This window comes from Camelina sativa, chromosome 9 (genome assembly GCF_030686135.1).
Source record: "Camelina sativa cultivar CO46 ecotype springtype chromosome 9, ASM3068613v1".
NCBI classification, from domain to species: Eukaryota; Viridiplantae; Streptophyta; class Magnoliopsida; order Brassicales; family Brassicaceae; genus Camelina; species Camelina sativa.
In genome coordinates this window covers 32,491,093-32,514,695 of record NC_141888.1, presented here as the reverse complement: position 1 = coordinate 32,514,695, position 23,603 = coordinate 32,491,093, and the positions used below count along the sequence as shown (strand labels likewise).

General features: G+C 33.7%; 2 protein-coding genes and 1 long non-coding RNA gene across 3 annotated transcripts; 1 reads left to right on the top strand and 2 right to left on the bottom strand.

Moving 5' to 3' along the window:
- Window positions 1-581: 581 nt before the first annotated feature.
- On the bottom strand, window positions 582-2,467 carry LOC104712368 (two-component response regulator ARR9). Its single transcript, XM_010429262.3, has 5 exons — window positions 1,923-2,467; window positions 1,710-1,816; window positions 1,513-1,590; window positions 1,308-1,378; window positions 582-1,195 (listed from the first exon to the last, which is right to left on the bottom strand). The coding sequence occupies exons 1-5, from the start codon at window positions 2,023-2,025 to the stop codon at window positions 847-849; spliced, it is 708 nt and encodes a 235-aa protein (XP_010427564.1). The 5' UTR covers window positions 2,026-2,467; the 3' UTR covers window positions 582-846.
- A 10,652-nt stretch (window positions 2,468-13,119) lies between these two features.
- On the top strand, window positions 13,120-15,129 carry LOC104712367 (protein STRICTOSIDINE SYNTHASE-LIKE 10). The gene is made up of 3 exons (XM_010429261.2): window positions 13,120-13,569; window positions 13,814-14,077; window positions 14,348-15,129. Exons 1-3 carry the CDS (start codon window positions 13,277-13,279, stop codon window positions 14,913-14,915), a joined length of 1,125 nt encoding a protein of 374 aa, XP_010427563.1. The 5' UTR covers window positions 13,120-13,276; the 3' UTR covers window positions 14,916-15,129.
- A 765-nt stretch (window positions 15,130-15,894) lies between these two features.
- Window positions 15,895-16,993, bottom strand: LOC147939074 (uncharacterized). Its single transcript, XR_015565519.1, has 3 exons — window positions 16,619-16,993; window positions 16,378-16,454; window positions 15,895-16,252 (listed from the first exon to the last, which is right to left on the bottom strand). It is a non-coding gene; the product is annotated as an uncharacterized LOC147939074 (long non-coding RNA).
- Between the last annotated feature and the right edge of the window lie 6,610 nt (window positions 16,994-23,603).

The window sequence follows — 23,603 nt, the reverse complement described above, 5'->3', positions numbered from 1 at the left end:
GCTGTTCTCTATATATATATGTGTGATAGAGAACAGAGTGTTTACACGTATTTGATCTCTGATCTTGACATTGCTTTCAAAACCTGTTCTCTTTAGTTTCGCTTTGTTCTTGTCTCAGCTTTTGTAGTTTCATAGGTTTTTGAAGTAAGAATCTATGTAACAAACCATAAAACATAATTTGGTTTTTGAAACACACATAAAGCAATAAATTCATTATTTTGGATTTGTAATGTTGCTTGTTTTGGGTTTAAATCTGTATTATAGGCTTCAAAGCCAACATAAGCGGTTAGAACATGATTATTATGTACTAGTAGTAGTACGGATCTTTCTCCAATGTAAAACACAAATCTTATAAAAATTCTGGATCTGACAAGTGAGAATAGGAGAGGACACAGTGAGCAACTTGTTCTGAAATTCTGTTTCAGGTTAGGTAAGAAACAAGAACATGGAACTAACCGTGACACATCTGCACCAGAATTTACCAGATTTATACCTTTTTGTCCACTAGGATAGGCAGTTCTATCTATACATATCAAAGTGAAAAATGTGAATGCCTTGAAAACTACAGTTGGCAAATAGGATGACATCAACAGATCCTTTATACCGTTTTCAGATAGTCAATTTGAGTTTCTTTATACCAAAAGTAAAAAAATTGGGAACTGGGTTATTCACCATGTAAGATTTACTGATGTACATATACACATTATCCCCATACTGTATGGGCCATACACCATCATCATCATATCCCCCTCTCTGCATTCCCTACTAAAACCATGTATTGTACCAGCAGAAGCATTCCTACGACAATCTACAAAACTCTAAAATCAGAAGCATCATAGCAATAGATCAGACAGCAGTTGTGATACCGTCAAATCTAGGACGTGGTCTATCTGTTGAGATACCCTCTTCCATTGACTTCCTCTTGTTGGTAGTACTCAACGTTTGCTCCCCTTGTTGTACTAATAGCAGATCTTGCTGCAGAGGCAAGACTCCTATTTCGGTTGTTGTAGAGCCTTTAATCTCTGGTACAACTGTTGCTGCTACTACAGTTCCATTTTCGTCTTTTGAAGGTTCCTCAATCTCCTCCAGCTTCTGGTTCTTCAACTTAGTTTTCATCATATGAGGTTTCAACTTGTTAAGATCAGCCAATCTTACTGGTTTCAAGAAAAACTCTTCAGCACCTTCTTCTAAACATCTGTTCAGATAGATTACGACACAATAACATCAGAACTTTCCTCTGTGCAAAACAAAACACAATCTGAAGGGGTCCAAGCTCAAACTTCTACATCTTTTCATTGTTCTTTTACCTGCTGATTGTTGCAGGAACGTTCTCAGAGGACATTATAACTACTGGTATGTTCTTGAAAGCTGATGATTCCTGCAAAATAAAATAAAAAACAAAGCATCAATAAACAAAAATATTCCAAAGAGATCTCCTATTGACTTTCTAAGTTACTCTAAAACAATTTTTCGAGAGACAGGAATCGAATAAAGAAACCAAAAAACAAATACCTTGACTTTCTTGAGCAAATCATAACCAGTCATGCCTGGCATACAATAATCAGTAATTATAAGATTCACTTCAACTTCCTGTTAAAAAGTCACAATCAAACCACAAGAAGAAACCACTCAGAACCAAAAATACTAAGAAAACTAAACATTGAACTGATTAAAAAAAAAAAAAAAAAAAGGAACAAGATTTAACGAACCTGGTGATTTACAAGAGCCGTAGAAAGTGCATTTGGATCGTTACTCTCAATACCTTGTCTTAAACCCAGAAACTCTAAAGCCTTTGAGCCTGAATCAACAGTAGTTACTACAAAACATACCCAAAACATACATAACAAACAAAGTTAAGATCTTTCTTCGATTCTATCAAACAAAAGATTAAGACTTTTCCAACACTCATTAAAATTGTTTACCTTGACACGAAGACTTTTGAAGCAATCTCTCAATAAGTTTCCGATCAAAAAGACTATCATCAACAGCTAATACATGAAACTGCGACTCTGCTGCCATACCCATTGCAAGAAGATCTTACTAATCTCTCCAATCGATGAACCCAGATGTATAAAGTCTTCGACTTTTTTTTTTTTTTGTTTTCTTCACTAGAAAGAATCAATTTTTTTTTTTCTGCGGGATTTGATGCGTTTTTTAGTTTTAAAATAAGGATGATAAAAGATGGGGGTGTGTTTGCACTTAAAACAAGATCTGATTTATATGTTTATTCTTCTTCTTCTTCTACCAAATCTTGTAAAACAGAGAGGGAAAAAAATGAATAAAACTAATTTTAAGCTTTGAATTGTGGAGAATATAAAAAATGTTTTTGTATTTTTTAGAGAAAACAGCGCAGAGGAAAAAAAGAAGACAAAAATATAAAAATAATCAAAACAAATCTTTTGGAGGATTTTTAAGGATTAGATAAGGAGGTGTGTGTGCTTTGCTTTTATATACTACTACCACAACCGCTTGAAATATTTTTCTATATATAAATATAAAAATTCTTTTAGGGGCCTATATTCAACTTGACATTTTAAGTGATTTGTGTGAAATTTACAAATTTTTTGTTATTCAATCATGGATTTTAAAAAGTCTATTAAAATCCACCGTTATTAAACTGATGATATAAAAATTTACTTTAAAATCCATTAAAATCCCTTGTTATTGAACTGATGATTTAAAAATATACTTTAAAATCTACTATTATTCAAAACAGTTTTATGAATTAGGATTTTAATAATTTTTAGGATTCTAGAGGATTTGTTTAGTTAAAAATATAGAAATCCAAATCTCATAGTTTTAAGCGGGATTTGATAGAATTTTACAGAAAATCATATGAACTTCCCTAAAATCTATCAAAATTCTAAATTTCCTAAATCCCATCAAATTCTCCAAAATCATGGTTTGAATACACCCTCTTAGGGAATAGAGTTGCAAGATTTTATATTTTAAAACAAAACTATAATATAGCTCACCATATTTAGAGTCTGAATGGTGATTGCAGTCAGGACCGCCAAATTTATCAGCGGTTTAGTCCGCCCAAAAATAGGATGGACAGCAGACTGATGCAGACCAATTTTATTTATACATAAAAATAGTCTGCAGTTGGTCCGTAGCGGTTTTCTTTCTGTATCTTTTAGATCGTACCACTGCGGACTATATTTGATGAATGGTAAATAGAAAGTGGTCTAGTCTGCAGATGAATTTATCCGTCCTGATTGCTGCAGACAAAAAAATATAATATTATCTAATATAATATTATAACATCATCTATATTTTTTATGATTTTCACCCAAAAAATAAAAATATTTACCAAAATTGAGTGTTTGTAAACTAACTAATCCGTAACAAACGAATAGAATTACGTGTCTACCTGTGTCTGGTAGACATTTAAGAAACAATTAGATATAAAACTAGATAATGATTCGCGCTGGTAGTACATAAATTTTTTTTAATTTCGTTATTTGTTTTTATTTGTTCAGATTATGATTATGTTGTATCATTCATTTACATGTTATATAATATAGTACTAAATGGTGAGTTTTGAGTCATATTAAACTACTAATAGGTAGGCTTGGAAACAAATATCGTTACCCGTATTCGACCCGTTATTTGCCTCGTATCCGTTCTAAAAAAGGATACCCGCAGCTTTAGGACCGAATGAAGGATATTATAATTATATTATTTTTGAGTAAGGATCGAGTATCGGATATTAATTTAATTTTTGATATCCGTCTCATTACCCGTTTTGTTATCCGACCCGCAAATACCCGTTAGTATTTTGTAGTATTATCATTTATTAATAATATATATATATATATTTTAGAAGAAAAGGTAAAGTCTAAGTTCAACTTAGCTTTATTTTTAATGAAAAATTATTGTTATTTATACATTTTGTTATTTATATATGAATGACCCGTGCTGCAGTGCGGGAAAATATTTTTTTGTTTTTTTTATAAAATTATTTTAATTATATTATTATGTACTATAATTATATAATTATTTGGCATATTATATAATATAATATTTTTTGAGTCATATTATATAGTACTAATTATTTTTTGTATATAATATAAAATAAATACATATGATGGACTATACATTTCCATGTACTTGAAAATGTTTATATATATGTACATTTTATAAATACATAGATTTTATCATAATAGATTATGTTTCATTTGCTATTTTTTGGGTAATCATTTTCTGGTTACAATAAATTAATAATAAGATTATGTTATTATATTTTGTAATTAAATATAGTGGCATTTTGTGTAATATAGCACATGAGAATAGGATTAATTGTTTAAAATATTGCTTAAATAATACTCCATCTGTCCTTAAAAAATTGATGTTTATAAGTTTTTACACATTTTAAAAAAACAATGATTACTGAGTTTGAATATATTTTTTTCTTTGACTTAAAATATATTATTTAATTTTAAACCAATAACAATTCAAAATTTTAAATATATTGAGGGTTTGAATGGTAACTGCGGTCAGGTCTGGACCGCTCTATTTTTGGGGCGGTCTACAGACCGTTGCGGATCAACTCTATTTGTAAGCAAAAGCAGTCCGCAGTTGGTCTGCAGCGGTCTTATATCTGCTTTATTTGGACCGCCCCACCTCGGACTATATTTGCTGAATGGTAATAAAAAGCGGTCCAGTCCGCAGACGGATTTGTCCGCCTCAATAGCTGCAACCATTCACACTCTCAATAATTACTTATTGAAATTTACAAAACATCAATCTTTGTGGGACAAAAAAATATTCTAAAACATCAGTTTTTATAGGACAAAAAGAGTATAATAGAAATATGGAGGATATCTTGTGTGAGATTAATTTTAAAAAAATAATAAACTTTTTTAATTAATTTTGGTGGCTAATATCTTGTGTGAGATTAATCACATTTGTTAATCATCAATTGAAAGCGCTGACATTTTGAGTCACATTTGTTACGAAGATACTATATATTCTACTTATTAAAATGAATATCCAACTTTGTATAATGTTTAGACGATTTTGTTAGCTATATATCTTTATTTCGAGTCATATTAATCAATTTGCTCTTCATGTTTTTTCTACCTTAAGCATTTAAAGCTTAAGAAAATTAACTTCGTAAAATACAGTGTTCAAGAAAGCGTTAGGCGGTATCTAGGCGGTGATCCAACATCTAGCGTCTAGAATGCCTAATCAGGGCCTAGACGGTTTTTAAGCGGTTTAGGCGTTTACAACATAAAACATTATATATATAAAATTATATATAACTATATGTTAGAAAAATAAAAAAATTATAAATTATAAACAAAATTAAGAAAATACATTTATTTAAGTTATATGAACAACATATAAACATTTATAATTACGTATGCATATATAAAACTTGATAATTTAAATATATATAGAGTTAAAAATCAAAAATAAATATTAAAATTAAATTAATTTAATTTTAAGCGGTTTAGGCGATCATCTAAGCGTCTGCTGAGCGCCTAGCGTCTAGACGGCATCTAGGCGGCCGCCTAGACCGCTTTCTTGAACACTGGTAAAATATGGGTATCTTGATAATTTGAAGCCTTATTCAATAAATAAATTAAAAAATCCATAATATTAATATATATATATATATATATATATATATATATATATATATGAGTTTAAAGATTTTTCCAAAACTCAAGTAATTCAGAAGAATAAATATATGTAGAAACGGGACCCGCCAAAATCTTAAGAGATACAGGTGACGTCATCAAATATGCCTCTCTTTTTTTTGGTTTTTTTTTTTTTTTGACGATCACCTCTCTTTTTTTTGGTTTAATAATAATTAAATTGTTTACTTGTTTTTTTGCTCCAATTTAAGACAAATACAAAAAAAAAAAATTAAGAAAAAGAAATGAAAAGAAAATCAATATTCAGCGAAACGTGAAGTAATGAGCAGTTGGGTTTTGTGGTGGCAACTGGCAACGACATGCCAATATTTAATCGATTCTATTGCAAAAGATTTGTTTCCCATGGTCATTTTGCCCCAATCCCATCATCATGATTTGCCATTATCAACATATATTTCATCTACTTAGGCCATCATTAACGGCACAACACCTTTGGTGTTCTTAAGCAAAAAAATAATAAAAATAAGGAATAGTGGGCTTAGATCAATTTTTTTGATCTTAAATAAGAACTGATTTAAGTCCAGTTCTTGGCTTACGTGTCATCACGGGAGTTGTTGACATTTTTTTGGTGTTGAGATAATTTTTTCATTTCTCTTCTTCTTCGACATCGCGGCTAGGGTTTGCGATAGAAAGAGAGAAAACGGCGAGAGTTTCGTTTCCTTCATCCTCACCGTTTAAACACGAAAATCTTCCGAATAAAACACCCAAATTGAGAGCTCAAGTCAGTTGAAATCGATCTTTGCAAAGGTTTCCCGAGGAATCCGTTTAATTTCTCATTTATGTCGATTGATATGTCCGGCGAATCGAAAGCTTCTTCCTGATCTGTTGTGTCGTCGTCTCCTTTCTCTGGCATAGATCATCTAGTTTGATTTTGTTTACTAGGGATTTTGATTTTGCAATTTCCCAGAATTGTTTGAAAATTTTGTTTTGATCTGTTACAGAATCTAGTTGTCTCCATGTTACTGTGTAGTAATTCATCTAAATTCTGACAGTTCTTTGGGATTTTTGTTGCTGTGTTCTGTGAGTTGAAGTTGTTAAAGTCCATGATTCTGATCAGAGAAGCACACTTTGTGTGTGTTTTTTTAGGAGATGGTAGTGAACTTGCAGAACTTACATATTTTTGAGCTGTTGCAAGAAGTTGCAAGTCTGAGCTGTTGCAAGAAGTTGCAGAAGTTGCAGAACTTATATATTTTTGCATTTGGTATGTACTCAGTCTATCCAGGGGTTTGGCTTATTGCGGAGGGCAAATGAAACAGACTTCATTAGAATTCAACAAAGGATGCAACACACATTTGATCAGTTTCGAGAAGATTTAGCAGAGGAGTTACGAACTGTGGCAAAGAGAGTTTGCCAGCAGTTTCATGTCATCTTCAAGAACATGTTTATGCAGAGTAATGAGTCTTCATTGGATCCTATAATGTTAATCAATTGCTTGACTAGTCATGACAATGAGTTTTGTTGATTTTGATTATATATATGTGCAGGCAAATGTTGACGAGGCGAGGTTAAAGTGTGGCTTATGTTGTCTTTCAAGCACAAGCAGTGAAGCCATCGACGTCGCCGTTGTCGCCGCTGAGAATATCACAATAACTGTGTGTTGTGTATGGTTTGCATGTAGATTAGCACTCTGATTCTAGCTGAACATGAGGGTGGTTCTATCAAACCTTAGACAATGAGTACAGTAGTTGCAGCTAACTCTTTGGGTGAGGAACATGAGGGTGGTTTGACGTGGGGAACATGGGAGAGGGAAGATGCAGAGTGGAGCTAAAGGAGATAATGTTGTGGTGAAAGTGGCTAAAGGAGATGCAGAGTGGAGCTCTGGGTTAACTTTAAATTGGATCAAGTAGTCCAAGAATCCAACACTTTTATGCTGGTGTAGACTTATGAGACTTTGTGTTTTTTGTAAAATGTTTAAGAATATATTTATTCTAAGAACACCATAATTAGTTCCCCATTATTTTTACTTATGATCTTAACAACTAATCTTAGATTACTTACATTATATATTTAATCTAAGAACACAAAAAAAAGTTCTTCCATTAAGGATGCCCTTATACCCGCGACTCGTGTCGACCTCTATGGGCCACACGTCAAAGTCCCTCCAATAGCAACGTACTCTCTCATTCATTCGCCTAGTGGGTTCCATTTTAGTGAGTGAGTGATGCATGGTTACAATTCGAATTATACAAAATAGTTATAAGAAACAGCAAAGATTATTACAAGCGAATTTAACAATCTACTATTATCTTTTTTTTTTTATTCCTACTTTTAAGTTTTATCCACACGAAATAAAAAAGGATCTTAAGGTTTAAATTATCATACGCCAAAGTCAACCTATGAGTTTCATGCAAGCTGACACATTCCATTTAAAAATCTCAATGATATAATTTTTTTACTTAGCCAAATGAAATCTTCTCTTAATCAAAAATAAAGATAATTGTCTAAATAAATGTACGTAATTCAACATGATGAGTCCACAAGTCATCTACTATTTTTTTATTTTTTTTGTTTAACACAAATGGACCAAATAAAAGACATGAAAGAGTAAAGACACTCAAGTAATTCAAAGAAGGAGAAGAAGTGATAAAAAGGAATCAAAGGATGGTGGAATTGACCAAAAAGATATGGCTCGATCGAGTGGTCTATATAATTGTAATCCACAATGTCGGGAAGACATGCTTTTGATCCACACTAGTCGAATGGATCTTCTATTAATTACATAGATCATCTCTCTCTATCTATCCCTCTCTTTTCATCACAACCATCCATTGTTTTTTCTTTTCACGAGGACCCTCTCTCTTCTTCTTTTTTCTAACACAAACACCTTCATCATCACAGATTTTGACCCTAAATATACAAACATTACGAGACACTGAGACACATACACTCGTCATTTTTAGACCGGCTGTGTTATCAAAGTATTTGGGTTAGAAATTAATCTGGTCAACAATGATATTCAGTTTGGAAAGAGGATGTAGTAGCTTTTAGTACTGACCTAAAAAGCCCTAAGTAGAACCCGATATTATATTTTCACTTTTCCATCTCTAGACCATGTTACAATTCCATTGTTTCGAACACATTATTTGTGTTCGTGTTTGAATTTATTATGTTGTTCAAATGTCATGTTTACATTAAAGAAAAATACAAATTTTGTTAAAACATTTTTCCTACTATATAATTATATTAACACAATAATTTAACATCTTAAACGTTAGCATAATTAGGTATATAATATATATATATATATATAAGATAATAAACCCCCTTAAATAAATATTACCTAATCGGTTTTTATGTACAAAGAGGTGAGCTGAGAATGTCATATTTGGTGGATGTGTGTCATAGACTCATAGTGACATGTGAACTGGACCACATGCAATGAACGTAATCCGAGAAGCTTTCCGGTTGAAGTGAGGTAGTTGAGTGGCTTAGGTCTCTCGTTAAGATATGTGATCCATCTTCATGTATATATGATTTCTTTTTGCATTTATAGTATTCATTTGAGGCTCGTTTGCTCAACGGTAACCTTATCTTTGATATTGAGATATCCCGGTTACTAAACTCATTCAGGTCTATATATCAAATTCAATTATGTGCTGCCATGTATACATATATATATTATAAAATATGAATAGTTAAAACATATATATGAATAGTAAGAAAGCATAAGTAATTGACTAAAATAGAAAGAAAAAGTAAAGTAGAAAAGTTGAATAAATATATATACACATTTTTGTAATCAATATAGGGATTGGCCAAATTAACATAAATGCTGTAGAACTAGTCGGTAGGGTTTGTTTTTCCTTGTCATTGTGAATGTGTTGGAATAAACTTGGACTGCTCATATTTGTTAATTTAAGTTATACAAAATCATATTTTAAATTGAATAAAAGTTGACACCCTATCATTTCTTTGCTAAAAATAGTGGATAAAAATTAAAATTTCTAAGAACAATGCGTTGTGAAAGGTGCTTGTTTTGGTTGAAGAGTATGATAAAATTTAATATATATATATATTAAAAAAATAGTGCAACAGGAAGTAAATAAATAAACAAATAGTGAAATAGAAGTGTGATGTGAAGGGGGAGGGCACCCTTCGGCTTATAAACATGAACATTGCACAATATGGCCCCTCTCTATCTCTTTCCCTTGTCTTCAGGCTTTTCTCCTTAATGGTCGCTTCTTTTGTTGTCCACTTTTTCCCATTCAATAGTAAAACCGAAAGAATATCTATTTTGATGTGTTTTTAAGGCTTGGGAGAAATTTATTTTTTTGAAAATGGAGTTTGTTTAACATTATGAGAGTTTTTTTTGACAGATTAATCCATTCCATAATAATTGGGATTAAATATAGTATCTATTCGATGGAAGATGTGTACAACTTTTAGAAGAGTTTGGAAGTTGTCTTACAATGAGATTTTGCTAATCCATCATATTACAATGAGATTTTGCTAATCCATCATATTTGTATATACAGTATGTAATAGAGAGCAAGGTGAATATGATAGATTTTAGTTGATATGACAGAAAACGCAAATAAGTCATAAATATACAAAATGACGGCTGTTTTCTACTGTTGACAGTTTGACATCTTTATTGTTACTAAAAGCATGTAATTTGTATACTATATAGAGAGAGTTAGACAATATTAATAATTTTTTGCAAGTCAAATTTGATATTGCAACATCTATGATTCAGAGCTTCTGTTCTACTGTAATAGTAGGTAGGTTCTGCTTAACGAATTGTTATACGACGAAACATTATAGTTTTTTTTTTGTCGTCAACTACATGAAACATTATTTGGAGGATATGATATGTTTATAAAAAAATCAACCAACTATTTAATTATATGTATCAAAACGCGGCGTGCACCGAGTGGTTGTACCCAATCGGTATTGTAATTGATAAAATAAAATTAGTTTATGTATGTAGACTAGACACTCTCGCATTATATATTGTCGTCGGTGTGTGAATATGTTATGAAACCACACGATTACGTTTGGTCTATTACTATTTTAACTAAGCTTAATTAGCTTTACGGTCTTGATACGGTGAATCAAACCTCAGCCATTATTCTAAAAGATACAGCAGCAGCGATATTCACACGGACTTAAGTTAATGTTGTATGTGGTATTGTAGTAGGTTTGATATATTCACAACGATGCCATACATCAGTAAGGAGCTCTGATTGGATTAATAAACCCAAAACAAAACAAAAGAAACTCCAGTGTCTATTCAAAGTTTCAAACAATATTCGAGTTTGATCCTATATCTTTCACCTTTTAATTTCCATTATTGGTATTTCTAAGTAAAAAAATTGCATTATTGATGTTTGCATGGAAAAGGCTATGCTTCTAGCTTACTAGCTATAACTTTTTTTCTCATAATATCAGGTAACAGGTTCCCTATCCGATTAGCCTTCCTCTGTTTTTTTTTCTTGTCGACACATTACCATTTGTGTTAGACCAAATAATATTAACTCGTGTACTTAAACAAAAAAAGATGAGTACATTCAATAGTTAGTTAGAACTTCGGCTAATTAATATTTTCTAGCAAAAATACAACCGAAGTTGCCAACTATATTATCCAAATTTCCATTTTTATATATCCAACCAGCAGTTCCAACTTTTTAAAATATCCTGCATGCATAATGCATATATGATATATATATATATATATATATAAATTAATTAAATATAGAGATTCTAAAAAGGCTTGACTACGGTCATCTCAGCCAGCATCTTAGGTACCATTAAGAAATTGCCCAAAACAACGTTGTTTTTTCGAAGTATTCTAATGATACTGATTTTAGCATTCGGACTACTCGCTTGTTCAATAAAGATGTCTAAAACCTGCCTTGAACTGATTATAGCTACTTTTATGCGTAGCTTTCTACTATGTTTCATAATGTAAGAAATATATGCAATGTACTCATAATAAGTGATGATTAAATTATATGGCTGGGATACAACATATTTTAGTCAATGTTTACACGTTTAGCTAAGCAAATAAAGTTCCTCAAGGATATAATAATATAACTATAACTACATGAGGTTGCACAAAAAAAAAAAAAAAAACTATAACTACATGATAAAAATAGTGTATTTTAAGTGTACGAAATCGTGGGCAATACTCATCTCACCTTAATTTGTTAACTTGAAAATGCAAACGAATCGCATTCATCTCTGCCTATGAGATTTGTGCCAATAATTTCAAGATTTAATATAATATGAATACACTCAAAACTTGAAATGCCCTTACAATGGCTGCTAGGCCAATATTCAAGATACGGTAAGTGTCCCTCCGATGGAACACAGAGCCACATTATTGAACACCAAATCCCCTTTTGCTTTTTTTTTTTTTTTTTTCTTTTCTTTTCTTCCCTTTGCCATATTTGCCAGCAAATCTTTTTTATATTTTTATCTATCGCGTGAGTTTCCCTTATATTTTCATATTAACGTATCATTTTAATACATAAAGGTTGTTTAATTTTTTTCCTTGGGCAAAATACATAAAGGTTGTATGATTGTGTTCCTCCTCTAAGTTCGTTTAATTATAAAGCTAGGAAACACATTTCAAACCCTTAGTGACATGACATTTCTCTTGGTTCTTAGAAACATCAATCAATTATGATACTAAAAGAAGAAGTGATGAATGTATCAGTTTTATATTGTTCTCCTACTTTTCATTTTGGTAAAATCTATTTGATTTATAAAGTTTGCATATGTTCATAAAGTATTTTACACAAATACCATTTGAAATTATTCTTTTTCGAATTTTTATAAACAAAGATAGTAATTACTATTAGAAAAACTAATCATAAATACATAAAATCAACTACATCGAATATTGTTTTTTTTTTTAGCTATATTATTTTGTTATTGACATCAATATTATTCTTTTTTATTTTTGGTGAAAACATCAATATTATTCTTAATTGTCCTTTTATCTTTCAATACTGTTTTTACCGAAGCACTTTTTGAAAAGTGACTTTTACCATTTTTTTAAATAATAAATACCTTGACACTAGTAAATAATATCTTGAAAGATGCTAGCAATATAAAAATATGAACTTGCTATATTATCCATTTTTATGATTGCATGTATCACACATTACATAAACAAATAAATTCGCAACAACTTTTGTAACTTTATAATATTACACAATATACCAATAATAAATTAATAATTCACGCTATATTAGAAAAAAAAAACACACTTTTCATAGTTTAAGAAATAACGGCACGCCATCAACTTGTTATAATAAAACCAATATTTGGCACTGTTTTTTCTCTTCTTTATGAGTAAAAAAAAGCTTGAGACATCTCTTTTCTAATGTGTTAATTGGGCTATTAACACATTATCCGCACTAAATTGGGCTGAGTATTGGGCTTCATTAAAGTCCATTGACATGTAGTTTCGTATTTTATCATCTCAATATTGCTGGAGATAATTGATTAATTAACAACTAATTAGGCTAAATCCGAATTAAACAAAAATTACTAGGAGCTTCTCAAAATTCTTTTTAAGATTTCTCCGAGAAACAAAAGTAAAGAAGAAGCACTCGTAACAGAGGAAGCAGAGTGCAAAAATCTCACTGACCACCACCACCATGACCACGATTCTCGTAACAGTATTCTTAACAGTGGTTGTAACAATCCTAGCAATCCTTGTCTCAACTACTCAAACCGGTTACGGCATCTTCGCACCGCCTAAAATCGCCGGTTCGCGCGATGTTTTCCCGTCGGCGAAAGTGGTTAACTTAACCGGAGCCTCCGGTCCGGAGAGTATAGCTTTCGATCCAGCAGGGGAAGGTCCGTACGCTGGCGTCTCCGACGGTCGAGTCTTGAAATGGCGTGGTGAATCGCTTGGATGGACCGATTTCGCTTTCACATCGGCCAATAGGTACGTTTCCAAACAAAATTTGACAACTTTGCTTGGTTGCTGAGAATTTTTATGGTGGAAGTGAAGCGATTGCTCTGTTTCTTGTCAAAATTGTTATCTTTCTTGTGTGAAATTGTTTGGATTTGATCAGAGGTAAACATAGCCTTAGGATATAGTGAGATATGTGTATATGTTTCAGCAATTTTATAACTCTTTGTTAGATTAGTACTCATCTGTTTACAACTTGTGACAAATGGTTTTATAGGGAGATGTGTGTTCGCCCTTTTGCACCAGAGTTGGAGCATGTGTGTGGAAGGCCATTAGGATTGAGGTTCGATAAGAAAAGTGGAGATCTTTACATAGCAGATGCTTACTTTGGCCTTCTTATTGTTGGTCCTGCTGGTGGTTTAGCTAGACCTTTAGTTACAGAAGCTGAGGGGCAGCCGTTTCGTTTCACTAATGATTTGGACATTGATGAGCAAGATGATGTGATTTACTTCACAGATACCAGTGCCAAATTTCAGAGAAGGTAACATGAAGTGGAAACACCCCACAAAATTTAATCTTTCTTATTATGTGCATTGTCTTTTCAAGAAAGCTAAAACGTATCCAGAAGGTAGTAACTAACTACCTAAAAGTTTGGTTTACATATTTTTTTTACCAATTTTACATGTTGGTTCTGTATCCATGTTTACAAAAGTATGAAACTATTCTTTACATTGATGCATGAATGATGAATCTTGGTTTATCCTTTTCTATTGGTGATGATGATTTAACTCTAAAGTGTTGTCATGTTTAGGCAATTCTTAGCTGCTGTTTTGAACGTTGATAAGACTGGAAGGTTTATCAAGTATGACAGATCAAGCAAGAAAGCGACGGTCTTATTACAAGGCCTTGCATTTGCAAACGGCGTTGCACTAAGCAAAGACCGTTCTTTTGTATTGGTAGTCGAAACAACCACTTGCAAGATCCTAAGGCTTTGGCTCTCTGGTCCAAACGCAGGAACCCAAGATGTGTTTGCTGAGCTTCCAGGTTTCCCTGACAACATCAGAAGAAACTCGAATGGAGAATTCTGGGTTGCTTTACACTCAAAGAAAGGTCTTTTCGCGAAACTCTCGCTCTCTCAACCTTGGTTCAAAGATTTGGTGCTTAGACTTCCGATCAGTGCCCCGCGCCTGCACTCGCTGTTCACTGGAGGAAGACCTCATGCTACAGCCGTGAAGCTGAGTGAATCAGGAGAGGTTTTGGAAGTACTCGAGGATAAGGAAGGAAAGAGATTAAGGTTTATAAGTGAAGTGGAAGAGAAAGATGGCAAGCTTTGGATTGGTTCTGTTCTCATGCCATTTCTTGGTGTTTATGATTTGTAGGTTTTCTACATTACTCAGACTTAATTGTCTTTGCAGTGTTATAAGTTTAAATGTGTATCACATTTTCACAACTATGTCGCACGTTAACTTTGTTATTTGTTATTTACGTCCATGTGTATGCAGTGTTTGTTATGTATAACGTAATCATGTAATGACATCTTAAAAGGTGTCAAATATTATAATCTAAATTGTCAGAAACATATAGTTTCAGGAATTACTAGTTTGACCCAAATTGAACAGTTAATTGCTAGATTAGCTCCTAAAATTTGAGGGTCAGTTGGGTTAGTTTCATATCAAAAATACCCTTTTTTGCTTTGTTAGGAAAAAAACAAAATTCAATATTACCCTTTGTAAAAAATTCCTGCAATTTCGTTTTTTTTTTTTTTTTTTATAAAAGTCTGCCATTACATATATGGCAGACTAATTTGTAAATGGCAGATTTATTGTTGATGGCAGTTTTTTTTTTGGCAGACTTATTTTAGATGGCATATTAATTTGCAGAATTTGACGGCAGATTTGTTTTATATGGCAGATTTATTTGAAGTGTATAACGACAGATTTTTCATGGACAGCAGATTTTCTTAACACGACAGACTTATTTATAAAGTCATGACAGATTTTCATTGTTTTAGTCAAATTTCTAGGAATTTTGTGGCAGATTTTTTATGATTGTTGTAACAGTTTTATTTTTCACTTAAAAAATCTGTCACATTGCGACAGATTTATAAACGTAAAAATAATTGCTAGTTTGACATCTAGTGGTGACAGATTTTTTTTTAGTTATGACTGACTTTTGGATTGAAGGGAAAATCTGTTGTTTGATAACAGATTTTCGAAAGTCTTTTTAAAATTGCTATATTGACCCACATGCACTATATACGTTGTGGCAGATTTTCTTATGTTATGACAGTTTTTTTTTCTTACTAAAAAATCTGCTGCTTAATAACAGATTTATTATATATGAATACAATGATAACAGTTTTGTTTTTTGTTAATATAGTGATAGCAGATTTGTTATCTGTAATGATAAATCTATTATTTCGCGTTTGATAACAGATTTTTTACAGAGTAATGACAGATTTATTAGTGCCTTTGGTGACAGATTTTTTTTTAAGTTAAGCTACAGACTTTTGTAGCAGTTGCCATATATGGCGAGAATCTAGGGTTTACCCTTTTTTCTCTTTTGTATCGTGCCTCCCCTCCCCTATATCGACTGAAATTTTTTTCTTTTTTTGGTTCATCTTATTTTTCCATAAATTCCTTTTTCTTCCTCTCCAATGTGGATTTAATCATGCTTTCTTCCTTTTTGGGGTTCATAATCATACCAAAGAGGTTCGCTGGTTTGAAATTGTTAAAAAGTATCAAACATATATGAATAAAACAATTCAAAGCAACACTAATGTAGTATTGAGAGATTGGTGCTTATATAAAATCATATTGATAATTGGAGAGAATATCTTACCGGATTTATGAAGCTACTAAGGATCAATACCCAAAACAAGAAGCACTAATGTGTTCCCTGAGCAACGATTCTGCTCCCTATTACCAAGAACAAAACATAATAACATTAAATCATTAGTAATCGGGTTTTGAAGTTCCACCAAAACTAGTAAATAGAAAGACCGACAAAAAAAATTCGAGTTTAGAAAGAATTGAAATCAAATCAGTAATTGTTCCTATTAAGGAAAATAAACAATCCTCACCGCCGGACAGAATCGACAGCCACCGAAACAACTCTTTTTCTTAGTTCGCCGGCAGCTAACTCTGAAGTTCGCCGGTTGCGGAATCGACAGCCACCGTTTCTACTCTTGTTCTTACAATCGACCCGCCACCGAAACCACCGAAAACTACTCCCCGAAATCAACCAGCCACCGAAACCGAAAACCAACCACCACCGATTCCGAGATTAATCACACACAGAGACCGAAAAATTTTACTTCTTCGCCGGCGGTACCAAAGGTTCTCTTTTGTTCTTGGTTGTAACGAAGGAGAAATAAGAAACTGAATGTCGTTTTTTTTTGGTTATGTTTCAGTATTATTAGTTTTATTTAGTATTTAATTCTATATTTTTTATTTCCAATTTCAATTTTTGTTGGTTTTTTGGTAATTTAAACATAACATTGTGTCAATCTAGTTTTTCTCTAAAGAAGGATGTCAATCTAGCAATATTTTTCCAATTTTGTGTCAATCTGGTCTATTTTCACAATATAATATACCAAATTACATAGGATTCCCTCGTTGTCTCGGCCAACGGATTCACTTCGTTTAAATATACACATCAAATTGATGCGACCAAGATTTATTAAAATTCAACAGTTAACCATATTCGAACGAGAGTTCCATAAAAGAATGTTAGGAATTGTTTAAAATAATGGGACAGTTTGAATTATCTTTTGATATAAGTTACAGTAATCTATAATAATATTAAAACTAAAGTTTGATTTTTCGATTTTGAGGTATACTAGTGTATATCAGGCCACAAACTTCACGTTTGAAATATCATCATGAGTGTGAGGTGTATATTACATATAACAAGTTTAGAAATTGACATGTTATTTTGGATAATATACATATGAGTTAGGCCTATACTAGTAAGTAGTTTAAGATGAATGAATGACATCTTAATACTACTTACAAGAAACCAGAATATATATATAACATATAACCGACTTCAATCTTGGTTTACTCTTAAGAAAGTCGAAATGAAAGGTTGGACATGGATTGTGTCCATATCATTTAGTTCAACAATCTTGAATTAAGTTTTGTGATTAATAAGAAATTCCACGTTTTTACCGTGAGTTAATTTCACAAATACTTTGTTGAATATCAGCAGGAAACACGTGTTTGCGTCGGAGAATTCGCTTGTGTTGTTTGTTTCCTATGAAAATACCAACTAGGAAGTCAAATAATGGATTTCAAAAAAAAAATAATACTTTGAAACACAAATTATCCATGTTTCTTCTCTTATAGTTTGACTATTTTTTTTTTTTTTTTGACAAGGAGTTTGGTGTAGTTTAAAATATGCGTTAAAGACGTTTGGCCTTTGAAATGATAACAAATAATATATTGCGAAATGCGAATCATGCTTATACGTAAAATATATCTTCGCCATGTAACTGACTAGTTCAGTCTTGGGTTTTTTTTTATGCACCAGACAGAAGAAAAAAGGCAAATCTTGGTTTATTCTTTGAAAATATTCTTGGAAAAATCGAAGCAAAAGGTTGGCTCGACCAAAAGTGTTTACTTTGTTGAATCCCAACGTCAACAGGAAACACAGACTAATTAATTTTCGCACTCACATTTGCATTGGAGAATTCGGTTGTTTACTCATATTTCTTTTTTCAAGCTAGCAGCCTCCCTCAATAATGCATTTTAAATAAAATAGTAATAACTTTCAAACACAAACTTTCAAACACAAATTCTCTGAGGAGGAGTTGGTGTGATTAAAAAATACTCCCTCCGTTTCAAAATATAGGATGTTTTGAAGAAGTTTTTTGTTTCATAATATAGTATGATTTCAAATTTCAATGCAACTTTTAGATTAGTTTAATATTTTATATTATGCAGTATTGTTTCTGATTGGTTGAACTCTTTAAAAATAAAGACTTTGTAATCTGTGTGCTTTGCTTAAAACATCCTATATTTTGAAATGGAGGGAGTATGAGTTAAAGACGTTTGGCCTTTGTAATGATAAAATCAATTATTGCGCGAATCATGCGTATGTACGTAAAATATATTTTCCTCATATTCTTTCACGTTTCGATAAGTTTCAGATATAAAACTAACATCGTCCACTTTCTTCATATTCTTTCACATTTCGATAAGTTTCAGTTATAAAACCACTACCAAAAAAAAAAGAGTATAGTGTATCACTTAAAATGTATCATAAAGTTAAGTGATGTTATTTTAAATTGTTTATTTGTAAATAAAGCAAATATAAATGATTAAGCATCAATTATATTAACTGATGTCATAATTAACTAGTTTGACATCAGTTAAATAAAATTGATTCAATTTCTATTTGTTTGTATCAGTTTTATATAATTGATATAAAATTTAAATTCACATCATTTAGATACATGATGTGTCTATTAATTGTTGGTAAGATCATTTTTTAAAATGATACAAAATTAATATTGTACGATCTATTCCTTAGATCCGATCGAATCAACTCACAACTCTCACGATTACTCTCGTTCGTGCGAATGCAAAACCGAAAAGAAAACATAACGAAAGAAAGAGACACGAGAATTTAACCAGTTCAGCTCCAAGATAGAACCTACGTCTGGCCGGAGATATTACTCCGGAATTCACTAATCGCGGTGGTTCTTTTAACCAGAGCTTGTTGAGCTACCAATTCTGTTACGATTACAACTCAGAGTAAAAACAAAAGACTACTCGAGAGAGAAGAGATCGAGACTCCTTATATGGCAATAACCTCACACGTGCCCGGGTAAATGACTTAGAAGTCAAACCCTCTGAATCTCTCAGAGTGTCCTCCACACTTTAGCTAATAGCATTATGGACACTTAGTCTTCAATTCTCCACCTTGTCCATCATGCCCCGCGATTAGTTCTTGCAACTTGAATTCCATCTCCGGACTAGGAGCAAAACCTGCTCACCTGGACTTGTATTTAACATACCTCCAAAACTTGAGAAACAAACTCGTTCTCTTGAGTAAACTCACTCAACTTCATATCCTTCTGAATAAACCCACTCAGCTTCATATCTTCTGAGTAAACCCACCCAGCTTCATATCTTTGGAGCCTAAACATCCTTCAGTAACTCTCAGTAGCAATTTTGATCACCTTGATTGTACTATCACTGATCAAGTCCCTGATAAAGTAAAACTTGGTAGCTATGTGCTTCGTCCTCTCATGGAAAACAACATTCTTCGCCAGTGAAATAGCACTCTGGGAATCACAGTAGATGCTCACCGCGTCTTGTTTGTAGCCAAGTTCTTCCATCAACCCTTTAAGCCACACAGCCTCCTTTGCAGCATCAGTTAGCGACATAAACTCAGCCTCTGTTGAAGATAAAGCCACTACCTTCTGTAATCCAGACCTCCAACTAACTGCATTGCCTCCAACAGTAAACACCATTCCTGAAGTGGACCTGCTCTTATCTTGATCCTTTGCATAATCCGAGTCACAGTAACCCTTTATCACGAAATCACCTTTGTTATTCTAGCACAGCTTCCTCTTCAATGATCCTCTAATATACCTAAGAACCCACTTGACAGTCTGCCAATGCTGCTTAAGAGGTTTGCTCTGCATTGCCTCCAACAGTAAACACCATTCCTGAAGTGGACCTGCTCTTATCTTGATCCTTTGCATAATCCGAGTCACAGTAACCCTTTATCACGAAATCACCTTTGTTATTGTAGCAGAGCTTCCTCTTCAATAATCCTCTAATATACCTAAGAACCCACTTGACAGTCTGCCAATGCTGCTTAAGAGGTTTGCTCATGAATCTGCAAACCAAACCTACCGGATAGGCCAAGTCAGGCCTCGTACCTATCATGGAGTACATTAAACTGCCGAATGCACTCTAATAAGGTACTCCTCGCATAGACTCACTCTGCCTCCTAGCTTCTTCATCAGTAGCTGACTTAAGTTTAAAATGAGCTCCAATCGGTGTATCCACTGAGTTGCACTGATCCATACGAAAGTTTCCCAGAACTTTCAGCAGATAACCTTCTTGAGAAATTTTAAGAGTACCTTTCTCTCTGTCCCTGGTAATCTCCATTCCTAAGATCTTTTTCGCATCCCCAAGGTCTTTCATCTCAAACTCAGAACTCAATAGCACCTTAAGCTCGCAAACCTGCTTCTTATCCTTAGATGCTATGAGTATGTCATCTACATACAAGAGTAGATATATGTAATCACCATTGTAAAGCTTCCTGAAGTAGATACAACTGTCGTATTCACTTCTCTTATATCCATTCTTCTGCATAAAACCATCAAACCGATTGTTCCACTGCCTAGGTGACTGCTTCAAGCCATACAACGATTTTATGAGTAAGCACACTTTGTTTGGATGCCTCTGATCAACGTAACCCTGAGGTTGCTCCATGTAGATCACTTCATCCAAGAAACCATGCAGAAAAGCTGTCTTCACATCCATCTATTGAAGCTCCATATTGAAATGCACAACCATACTCAGAACGGATCTGATAGAAATATGCTTGACCACCGGTGAAAAAATCTCCTGGTAGTCAATTCCCTCCTTCTAAGAATATCCTTTGGCCACAAGTCTTGCTTTAAATCTCGGACCTTCAACACCAACTGATAAGATCTCCCTAGGACTAGAACTCTGATGAAGGCTGTAGACTGATGATTGATGATGAGATTCGGTGGTGATGGTGCGGAAGTGACAAATACGATGGAGATGATGATGCGTGATCGTTAATATAGATGGATATGGTGATGATCGAATGATAGAATATTGATTCAATGGATATAGATTGTTTAGGTGGTGAAATGGATTGTAACAAGTAAAGAGTTTCTGAATCACAAAGTGTATAGAAACCCAGAAATCAAGAACGCATTCAAGAATTCAAAGTGAGGTAAAAGTTTGACAATACTTGTTCATACAACTTCTTCGCTAAAGAACAAAGAGGCGTAGCTGTGGGGTTTTATAATTAACCCTAGGCTCGACACTCCAAACAACAGGAAGTTAAAAATAAAACAACAAAACATTTTAAGGAAATAAGAAAACAGCAAAACGTCCAAGTGACCTATAGTACTACGGGAGTCACTTGAATTAGTACAGAAGTACATTATTCCCCTTTGGTAATGATTTCTAGATAACTCGACGTAGTGATCCATTTGCCTCATTAAAAACCATGCTGAGAAAACCCACTGGGACAAAACTCAGCTATGGGAAAAACAGTACAAACTTCTCACCTAAGTTACCTAGTCATCATTACCGGGTGAAGTCTTCAGGTTGGATATGTTAAAGACTTGGATCCTTGGTAGGTTGAATGACCCGTCACTATGAGTGCATGAGCTTCCTTGGCCCTCTCCTTAGCTCTTGAACGAGTGATCCTTCCCACCACCTCTGGTTGCTCTGCCGCCTCTGGCTCCTTGCTTGCCACGATCATATCACCAACGATACCAGCTTTCCATTTGAAAACCCACTTACACACTATTGGTTTATGGGTCTTAACTCGATCCACCAGATCAAACGTCTTGTTCTTCTTTAATGAGTCTATCTCTTCATCAGCCGCTTCAACCCATTTATCCTTATCAGGATGCACCATAGCTTCCTGATAACTCCTCGGCTCAGGTTTACCACCATCCTCCGTAATCAGATAAGCATAACCTGCTACTTTCTCTAACTCATCTTCATTTACCACATAATCTTGAAACCTCAAAGGAGGAGTAACCTGTCTTCTCGGTCTGTCTCTTGCTAACTGGTAATCATCAGAGACTTCTTCCTCAGACTCTTCTATCTCTTCTAAGCCCGAAGAACTCCCATGTACTTCCGATCCAGTAGCTCCACCTTGAACAACATTCTCTTTGGGATCACCGTTTCCTGCAAAACTATCACTCGAAATGTTAGTAACTAAAGGAAATGGTTTAGAAGTCATACCTAAGATTTGTTTCTCTTCCATGACCTTGAACATGACGTCCTCCCGGAAAACAACATTACGACTTATGCTGCTTTTCTTATCCTCTAGCAACCACACTCTAAAACCCTTCACGCCTTCTGGATATCCTATGAATATCCCTTTCTTCGCCCTAGGATTCAGCTTCCCATCATCTGAATGCACATACACAACACATCCAAATCTTCTTAGACCTGACAAAACTGGAACCGCGGAAGTCCATCTTTCTTCTGGAATCTCAAACTCGATAGCAGATGATGGTGCCCTGTTTATCAAGTACACAACAGTAGAGGCTGCTTCGGCCCAAAACCTTTGTCCAAGACCGCTTTCACTGAGCATACTCCTGACTTTATTCATGATTGTTCTATTAAGTCTTTCTGCTACTCCATTCTGCTGAGGCGTGTAAGTACATGTTCTGTGTCTCACTACTCTTTCTTTCTTGCAAAACTCATCAAACCTGAAGTTGCAGAACTCCAACCCATTGTCAGTTCGAAGCTTGTTGACCTTTCTTTCACTCTGAGTCTCCACCATCTTTTTCCAGATGATGAAGGCCTCAAATGCTTCATCTTTCGACTTTAAGAAGTATACCCATACCGACCAATCATCAGTAACTGAAACAAAATACTGACTTCGACCTAAACTGAATGGCACATTGGACGATCCCCAGAGATCAGAATGGATGTAGTCTAACTTGTGTTTGGTATTATGCTGTGCAGATCCAAAACTGACTCTTTGTGTCTTTCCCATAATGCAATCTTCACAGAATTTAACTTCTGAAACCTTATCTGCACCAAAACATCATTTCTTTCCTAGAATATCCATAGCCTTCTGACCAACATGCCCCAATCTACTATGCCACAATTGAGTTTGATCCTTCTGCTCAGAACCTCTGACCGTTGTCGCACTTAGAGCCTCTGACTTCCTTGCTTCCGCTTGCAGTACGTACAGTGTATCTCTTCTTGCTCCTTTCATTATAATCGTACATCCTTTTCTTACCTTAAGAACTCCATTGCCACCTCTGAACTCACATCCTTTATCCTCAAGAGTTCCTAGAGAGATCAAATTCCTTGACAGCT

What these genes read in the sequence shown, in the direction of transcription:
- LOC104712367 (XM_010429261.2), top strand. Translation starts at nt 13,277, where the DNA reads ATGACCACGATTCTCGTAACAGTATTCTTAACAGTGGTTGTAACAATC. An exon ending in GCTTTCACATCGGCCAATAG is followed by an intron (nt 13,570 to 13,813) that starts GTACGTTTCCAA and finishes ATGGTTTTATAG; the next exon opens with GGAGATGTGTGTTCGCCCTT. An exon ending in AGTGCCAAATTTCAGAGAAG is followed by an intron (nt 14,078 to 14,347) that starts GTAACATGAAGT and finishes TGTCATGTTTAG; the next exon opens with GCAATTCTTAGCTGCTGTTT.
- LOC104712368 (XM_010429262.3), bottom strand. Translation starts at nt 2,025, where the DNA reads ATGGGTATGGCAGCAGAGTCGCAGTTTCATGTATTAGCTGTTGATGAT. An exon ending in TCAAAAGTCTTCGTGTCAAG is followed by an intron (nt 1,817 to 1,922) that starts GTAAACAATTTT and finishes TATGTTTTGTAG; the next exon opens with TAACTACTGTTGATTCAGGC. An exon ending in ATTTGCTCAAGAAAGTCAAG is followed by an intron (nt 1,379 to 1,512) that starts GTATTTGTTTTT and finishes TTTATTTTGCAG; the next exon opens with GAATCATCAGCTTTCAAGAA.